The 9,087-nt window shown below is 41.6% G+C and overlaps 1 protein-coding gene across 1 annotated transcript in view; it reads left to right on the top strand.

The window, feature by feature from the left end:
* LOC102843470 (CMRF35-like molecule 7-like) overlaps nucleotides 1-8,573 on the top strand; it is a 61,222-nt gene extending 52,649 nt beyond the window's left edge. The window contains exons 2-4 of the mRNA XM_006896414.1: nucleotides 4,233-4,394; nucleotides 7,952-8,281; nucleotides 8,548-8,573. Of these exons, the coding sequence (XP_006896476.1) occupies nucleotides 4,233-4,394; nucleotides 7,952-8,281; nucleotides 8,548-8,573 (518 nt within the window). The remainder of the gene's footprint in view (nucleotides 1-4,232; nucleotides 4,395-7,951; nucleotides 8,282-8,547) is intronic.
* Nucleotides 8,574-9,087: the final 514 nt, after the last annotated feature.

The raw sequence follows: 9,087 nt of genomic DNA, 5'->3' as shown, positions 1-9,087 counted from the left end.
AAATTTAGCAGAACAACAAACACCAAATGCTGGTGAGGTTGTGGAGAAACTGGAACCCTTCTTCCCTATTGGTGGGAGTGTACAGTAGTGCAACCACTGTGGAAGGCGGTATGGTGCTTTCTCAAAAATTTGCAAATAGAGATACCATTTGACCGAGCAATTCCACTACTGGGAATATACCCCAAAGAGACCATAAATGACATCTAAGCATATATATGCACACCCATGTTTATTGCAGCTTTGTTCACAATAGCAAGGAGTTGGAAACAACCTATGTGTCCTCAACAAATGCATGGATAGAGAAACTGTGGTATATTCACACAATGGAATACTACACTGCATTGAAAAACAAGGAACTAATGCAATATTATTAAAAATGGGCGACCCTAGAGGACATTATGCTTAGTGAAGTATCTCAGTCACAAAAGGACAAATACTGCATGGTACCACTGTTGTGAAACAGAACTGACATTGGGGTTGGGGGGAGACTGAGAAAGATGGGTTCAATTGAAACAGATAAAGGAGAACAGTGTTTAAAAGGGATTTGTGATTAGGTATTCTTGTCCTGACAAAAGTTCAGAGCAAAGGCTGCATAGTAATAGTGGAGTGGACCTGGGGCAGTGTTTGTAAAACAAGGAAACAATTTTTCTTTTGCTTTTCCAAGAGGGTAGTGTACTAGGGGGGAGGGTTGGGAGGAGAGAAAAGTGTTAACAATGAATGAATGAACCCCCCCACCGGAAAAGAAAAGAATGGCAAGGATTAAATGCATTAATAGAGAAAAGAAGGATGATAAATCACAAATGCAAATGAGACAAATACGTATATTCTGTGAATAAAAAAAAGAAATTTAGAAAATTGATATAGTGATTTTGCAATTTATATTTTTATATTGCTTGAGTTAGTTTTACCATTAATTTTCTTGAGTTTTACATACTGACGCAAATAGAATTCTTTCTTCCTAAAAAAAAAAAAATAGAATTAACATGTTGGCAGTTGTTGTTGTTATCGAGTAGCTTGCGACTCATAGCGACCTAAACCCTGCTCTGTCCTGTGTCGCATTGTCTCTGACACTCCCATCCTGGTTGCCCCAGTCACTGAATTAATCCACCTCATAGAGGGTCTTCCCCTCCTGCGCCGTCCCTCCAACCTCCCAAGCATGGCGTCCCTCTCCAAGGACCTGTCCCTCTTTATAACATGTCCAAAGTATGTCAGACAAAGCCCCAGAATCCTTGCCTCCAAGGAGGATCCTGGTTTAACCCTCTCTAGGTTGAATCTGTTTGTTTTCTTGGCAGTCCATGGTACATTCAATACTCTTCTCCAGCACCACAGCTCAAAGGCGTCAATTCTCCTTCTATCCTCCTTGGTCATTGCCCAACTCTCTGATGCATAACAAGTGATTGCAAAGACCATGGCCTGTATCACATACACCTTAGTCTCCAGCATTGGCAGTGGATTTTTTTTTATTTGTTTTTTTACTTTTTAAACCTTCATGATAACATATTCAAAGTACAAGAGACAAAGTGTCTCTTCATACTGGCTTCTAAGGAACATTCTGGCTGTATTTCTTCCGAGACCATTTCCACTTTTTGCCAGGAAAAGAAAGCTTCTCTATTTGAAGAGGGTTTAGTTTCTTGGTGTAACTGTCTAGTGCCTTTTGCGGAAGGCAAGCTGCCACAGCAATGGGAACAGGAGGAGGCAGGCACTGAGCCCTGCCCAACAGTGATCCTATCTTATTGTTGGATGTATGTGAAGTGAGAGGTTGCATCTCCACAACCTGGAGCAGCCCTCCCTTATAAGTGTCATTTTTCTGTGCAAATAACCCTTCCACACACTAACTCAGTTCTGATTAGGATATAAAGTGGGTCATGTACCCCATGGAGCTCACCAGTTCCTCAGAAGATGACCCAGGACATATATGGCACTGTGTAAAGTGGTTACTGGTACAAATGTAAACAAGATCTAATCTCTTTCCTAACCTCTGAATCTGATCTCAAATTTTACTGTGATCTTGATGGAAGAAGATCAAGGAGGTGGTGGGCAAGGCTGTACGAAAGTAGAGAAAAAGACGCACACTCTGCTTATGATTTTTGTTTATTAATCTTTCTTCCTTACTTCAACAAATATTTTTTTTTTTTAGAAATCAAAAGGTTTTTTTTAATTGGGGGTATTTGCTGTTAAGGACATTTCCTAAGCTCTAAAGGGGGGGGGAGTGTCATTTTTTTTTTATTATTAAAATTTATTAGTTTCAATGAACACTCACAGGGATTCTGGGCTTTCACTCCTTCATTGCCGCACCTTTCTCTCCACCCTCCGCCCCAGTTTTCAACAAATATTTTACAACAGACATGAGATAAGGTTGAAAGGAAGGGCTGTAGTCCCAAGAGCGACCTGGTTTCTTCAGGGTTGAGCCCCAACTGCAGTCATCAAGCTTCTGAAAGGCTCAATATTGTGCAGTTATTTGTAGGGTCTCTGCCGCCCGGCTGGGTGAAGCAATGAGAGTGTCTTGGGATATATGCACTTCCTGATCAACCACTAGTTGTCCTGGCTTGATCCTTCCCATTTCCTTCCTCCTCCCTCCACCCACCAAACTGTGCAACCCTATGATTTTACCCCTCCCCATCCTCATCCCTCTACTACCACCTCTTGGGTTCCCGTGTGTATTTTACTGGATATCCTTCTATTTCTACAATAATGGTCTTATGCAGTATTTGTCTTTATGAGACTGTGTTAGTTCACTCAGCGCAATGATCTCCAGTTTCTCCCAAGTTGCATAGTACTTGTTGCTCCTGAGTACTGTATAGTATTCCATTGTGTAAATATACCATAAAAAATTTCTCGATCCAGTTGTGGTTAGACATTTGAGCTGTTTCCATGTTCGTGTGATGGTGAACACTGTTCCTATGAACATTGATGTACAAGTGGCCATTTGTGTCTCAGTTCTAACTTTTTTGTGGTATGTTCCTAGTCATTGTCCAGCTTTCTGATGTATAGCAAGTAATTGTAAAGACCATAGCCTGGATCAGGCACATCTTAGTCTCCAGACTGGCATCGTTGCTCTTCAATACTTTGGAGAGGTCTTGAACAGCAGACTCTCCCAATGCAATTACTCTTTTAATTTCCTGGCTGCTGGTACCAAGAGTGTTAATTGTGGAACCAAGCAAACGGAAGCTATTAATAGTCTCAATCTCTTCACCATCTATCACGATGCTGCCAATTGGCCCAGTGGTGAGAATCTTTGTTTTCTTAATGCTGAGCTTCAATCCATGTTTAAGGCTATAGTCCTTGATCTTCTGCAGCAAGTATCACAAAGCTGGACAATGATTAGGGATGGTAGAAAGAGGACTGATGCCTTTGAGCTGTGTGGTGCTGGAGAAGAGTATTGAATATACCATGAACTGCTAGGAGAACAAACAGATTCATCCCAGAGAGGGTGAAACCAGGATGCTCCTTGGAGCCAAGGATTCTGAAGCTTCGTCTGACATACTTTGTATATGTTGCAGGGAGGGAGCAGTCCTTGGAGAGGGACTTCATGCTTGTGAAGGTGGAGGGACAGCACAAGAGAGCAAGACTCTGGATGAGATGGATTGACTCAGTGACTGGGGTAATGGGAGTACATGTGTCAGAGACAAAAAGGTTGGCACAGGATAGAACAAGGTTTATGGCTGTTGTACATAGGGTCACTATGACTGACAAGTGACTTGATGGCACATAACAACAACAACAGCAACATATTCCTAACAGTGGAATAGTTGGGTCACACAAAGTTTCTGTTTTCAACTTTTTTGAGGAAACACCAAACTGTCTTCCAGAGTGGTTGTACCATTTTACAATTCCACCAACAGCGTATGAGAGTTTTCATACTCTCTTGAGCTCTGGTCTATTTCAGCTTCTGGTCTAGAATCTGTTCTAGTATTCTGGGTTTGACCTCAAGTCTCCGACAATCCCATGAAACCCCTAATCTCCTGTGCTTCATAGAATTTTGCTGCACACGAAATACCAGGTTTCTGGCTCCCAAACCCTCTCCGGTGGAGCTATGTTCCCTTGCCCCAACCTTCCCATCAAGGGAGAAGCACTGGACACTTAACTGTCCAGAGATAAGGCATGTCTGTCTGAAACTCCATACAAACAGGGAAAGACCTATGATGATGGGTGGCACTTCTCACTCATGATCTCAATGACTTCTTGCCTTGTTCACTTGAAATTTCACCAATTCCATCCCCTTCCTCTTTCAGGGGAGAGTGGGTATAAGAAGAAGCTCAAGAGTGAAAGTGAGAGAAAGCTGAAAGCAAAGGAGCTGAGACTGCAGCGTCCTTCTGAGAAGCTCTTCCATGAGGAACTTGGTGAACAGAAAATGCTCCTAGGACTGCTCACCTCCATTCTCTTCTGGCTTCCAGGTGAGTGTAGGGCCTGAGCTTCCACCCATCAGGGAAATCTATTCAGCAGGTGGGAGGGGCTGGAAGTCAAAGGAGGGAGCCTAGCAGGAAGCTGGCCCTATTTCTAAGTCGTTGTTACACATCATGCTATAAGTCTGCGTGTTCCATTCACTCATTCACTTATTTAGTTTATGGTTCATCACCAAGGAGTCTCTGGGCTTGAACTGCCAACTAGTAGCCTAACGTTTAGTCATTTAGTACAACAGTGTTGTTCTTGTCTACTGTCAAGTCAGAACCAACCCATAGGTGACCCTCCAGCAATTTTTCAGAGACAGTTAATTGCACGGTGGTAAGATAATGCATCCTTCTCTCATGGAGCAGCTGGTGGCCTCAAACCATGTACCTTTGGGATTGCAGCACAGCTTTTTGCCACTAGGCCACCTGAGCTCCTCTAGCACAATACTAACCCAATATTTAGCCATTTGCACCAGTAAAGGAGCCCCTATAGCCCCTGACAAGTGAAAACTTTCGATTGTATCATATTCTCATAAAGCTAGAATTCATAGTGGTCAGAGCTGAGCACGGGCACCACAGTGCAAAGAGCTAAAACACAAGACACATGCCAGCTTGGAAGAGAAACTGAGCCACAGGCTTCAATCTGCTCTTTATGAAATCTGAAGGGAACTAAGAAAACCTCATGTATTCTTTTGAGGAAAGATTCATTTTCATGCTTTCTTTTCTGGAAAAACATTTCTGTGTCACAAATGAAAGATAGCAGTAAGCTAATATTTTTAAATTAGAAAATATTTTATTTGCACTAAAATACATCTGAAAATTGTCTATAGTCAATAAAATTTGAGATCCAAAGGAGAAAAACCTCTCAAATGGCTTGATTCAATTAAAGACAATATGGAAAATACGAAGACAGACTTACAATAAAGTAAAGCAAGGGAGTGCTGGTAGCATAGTCGGTAGAGAGTTGTACTGCTAACCCAAAAGCTATATTTCTCTGGTGGTTTGAATCTACCAGCTACTCTGAGAAAAAAAAAGACAGTCTCCTTCCATTCAGTTTGCATTCTTGGGAACACTACTGGAGCTGTGAGCTGGAATGGATTTGACAACAATGAGAGGCAAGAATAAAATAATAAAAATGAAATTACCACATTTAAAAATATATGTGTCACTATGAAGGTTATATTTAAAAGTAAATTCTTTTTTTTAAAATTTTTTTATTTTATTATTTTTGTGTGTGTGTACCGTCAAATCAGATCTGATTGGTATAGGAGGAGATTGTCCCTCCTTCCCTGGCAGAGCATCTGGTGGATTTGAACCGTGAGCCTCTAGGTTTGCGGTGCAGCTTCTTGCCACTAGGCCACCAGAGCTCCCCTAAAAGTAAATTCTTAAGTAAGTTTTTGCACTTTACCAATAAGTCAATCATTAGGTTACCATATAAACAGAAGTTCTATTCCTAGGTATGTTGTTTGAAAACATATTTTTACAAGAAGATTCACATATGGATATTCAAATAACCAAAAAAAGTAGAAACCCCCACATGTTAGCCACTCAAGAGTGAATAACAAGATGTAGTAGAACCAAAGAATGAAACACTGTTCTACCACAAAAGCAAATTCAGTAGTCACGCATGCTACAGCCATAGGTGAACCTTGAATAAATTATGCTAAGTGGAAGAACTCATATAGAAAAGGCTATGTATTGTATTTTTCCAATCTTATGAAATATCTAAACAGTCAATTGTAATGACAGAAAGTAGAAGAGTGGAGATGACAGAAAGTGGAATAGTTAAGTGGGGAAGAAAAAAACCTGGAAGATAAGAAGATACCAGCTACCTTAGATCTAGCAGACAATTTCATCTTGCCTGGATCCAGAGTCAACATCCAAGCAATCAAGAGATTGAGGGATATGTATAACATCAAGAAAGTCTGCCATAGGGAATCTCTCCAAAGTCCTGAAGAGCAATGATGTCAGCTTAAAGACTAAGGTGAATCCTATTCAAGCCACAGTCTTTAAAACAACCTGCTATGTATACCAGAGCTGGCCAATGAATAAGATGGGAGGAAGAATTGATGCATTTGAGTTGTGGTGTTTGAGAGGAGTCCTACATATCCCGTGGACTGCCAAAAGAACAAATAGATATGTCTTGAAGAAAGTGTAACCAGAATGTTCCTTGGAGGCAAAGAAGGTGAATCTTCATCTTACATATTTTGGACATGTTGTTAGGAGAGGCTGTTCCTTGGATAGGGACGTCATACTTGGAAAGGGGAAGAGTCAATGAAGTCAGTAAAGGAAAGAATAACTCTTGGTGAGATGGATTGATACAGTATCTGTAACAAGGGACCCAAATGTGTCAAGGATTATAAAAATGACACAGGATAGGACAGAGTTAAGATTTCTTGTTCATGGGCTCACCATAAATTGGTCTTGACTTGATGCACTTAGCAACAACAACAACAACAACAATGTACTTTAGATAGAGGAAAGCATTCCAAGAAGGTCAAGTACCAATTTCTGAGATGGGAATGAGCTTGACTTTGGCATTTTGGAGTAACAAAAAAAGACAAACTTAATTTCCTAATGTGGTTCGACAGACTCAGATATCAGGTTGGGTGAAAGGTCTCAGGGAAGAAGAGTGGTGTGCCCAAGATTGTGAACGTTGTGGCAGTAGAACATCGTAGTCTACCTTCCTGAGGGTCTTCAGTTCAAAAGAATCAAGTCAGAAACTTATTTCCTTCTGTGGAAACTGGGCTTCTGTTCATTTTTTGACCACCAGACCAGTATACAAAGGAGCTCAGTTGCTAATGGAAAGTTAGTGGTCATTAGGACCTACCCAACAGCCCCTCAAGAGAAAGGCTTGAAATCTGGCTCCCCAAATTTTACAGCCATGTAAATCCTATGTTGTTGTTGTTGTTATGTGCCATCGAGTCGTTTCCGACTCATAGCGACCCTATGTACAACAGCCCTAAACCCTGCTCTATCCTGCACCAACCGCACCGCCTCTGACACACCCATCCCGATTACCCCAGTCACCGAATCAATCCACCTCATAGAGGGTTTTCCTCTCCTGCGCTGTCCCTCCACCCTCCCAAGCATGATGTTCCTCTCCAAGGACCCGTCCCTCCTGGCAACATGTCCAAAGTATGTCAGACGAAGCCCCAGAATCCTTGCCTCCAAGGAGTAGCTTGGTTTAATCCTCTCCAAGATAATGCAGGGTCACTGTGGGTTAGAATTGACTTCATGACATCTAACAAAATGTTGGGATAGCACAAAGATGATTACAAAAGGGCATCCCTTGAAGTATAGAGTATATTGACCACAGGGCAGACAGAGTGGTGGATTATAGAAATTTTTATTGCTCAATTTCAGAATTTTAATTTGTTTTGACTTCTGTAGTTATGCTTCTCAGCGACTCAAATGAAATCTGAAAAGCAATGATCTGTTTAATGGAAAGTATATTTCTTCCTTCACTGTTGTTCAACTCACCAGATACATGGAAGTATCTGCAGAAGATGTGATCCTCCCTTCACCGTGAGAGGTAACAAACACAGATTTATGTTTTCCAGGATGCTTCACCTTGTCCGGTCCAAGTGACGTGAGTGGTCCAAAGACAGGAACATTGACAGTGGAGTGTAATTATGAGGAAGGATGGGAGACCTACTCCAAGTGGTGGTGTCGAGGTGCTCGTTGGCAGGTCTGCAAAATTCTTGTCAAAACAACGGGATCAGAAGAGGTGGTGAAGAAGGACCGAATAACCATCAGAGACAATCAGCAAGACCGTAAATTCATTGTCACCATGGAAAAGTTTGGAAAAAGTGATGAAGACTTTTACTGGTGTGGGATTGAGAGAACTGGAGTCGACCTTGGAGTCCAGGTTAAAATGTCAATTGGCCCAGGTAAGTGTGTGTGTGTGTGTGTGTGTGTGTGTGTGTGTGTGTGTGTGTTGATGCCTTTCAATTCTTGTTCTGTTGTGGTCCTTGGTCATTTGACTGATTAAACTATAGGCAGACCCGAAGGTGACCAAACCTTCAGAGGTGTCAATGAACCCCCTTGTCCACTTGGGGTAGGGAAGAGTGGCTTCTCTTCAAGGATTTCTTATCGTGTTCACAGTTCCTACAAGATGGAATAAAGCTTTTCTGGATCTATTTTCTTCTCTTAATAGCTCGGTCTCTTGCCCACAGGGAGTAAGGGCATACTTTTTAGTTCCAGCTCATGAGTTAAAGAGAATTCCATTCAGGGGACTCAGAGATTCTAATCTTTGTCAGAGTTTTCTTAGGATCTCTAGTGTACAGGTAGAGTTCTAGGCTGAGATTTCTGGATATAGTAGATCATGTTGTTGTTGCTATGTACTATTGAGTCAATGGTGACTCATGGTGACCTTATGCACAAAAGCTGCGAACCTTGCCCTATCCTGAGCCAGTCTTACTGCTTCAGACATATCTACTCTCATTATGCTAGTTACTGATTAACTAGGGTAATCTCATCCAGAGTCTCCATCTTCTGTGAGTCCCTTCATCATTCTAAGCATGATGTTCTTCTTCAAGGACTGGTCCCTCTTGGCAAAATGCGCAATGTATGTCAGATGAAGCTCCATAATCTTTGTCTTCAAGGAGCAATTTGGTTTCACCCTCTCCAAGATAGACCTGTTTGTTCTCTTGGCAAGAGATTTAGAAATGATACTAGAAGAAAACTTTCCAGGTAT

This window comes from Elephantulus edwardii, unplaced genomic scaffold, assembly GCF_000299155.1.
Source record: "Elephantulus edwardii isolate Elephantulus edwardi_28Jun2011 unplaced genomic scaffold, EleEdw1.0 scaffold00185, whole genome shotgun sequence".
Taxonomy (NCBI): Eukaryota; Metazoa; Chordata; class Mammalia; order Macroscelidea; family Macroscelididae; genus Elephantulus; species Elephantulus edwardii.
The sequence above is the reverse complement of the archived record's forward strand: the minus strand, read 5'-3'. Positions and strand labels throughout refer to the sequence as shown.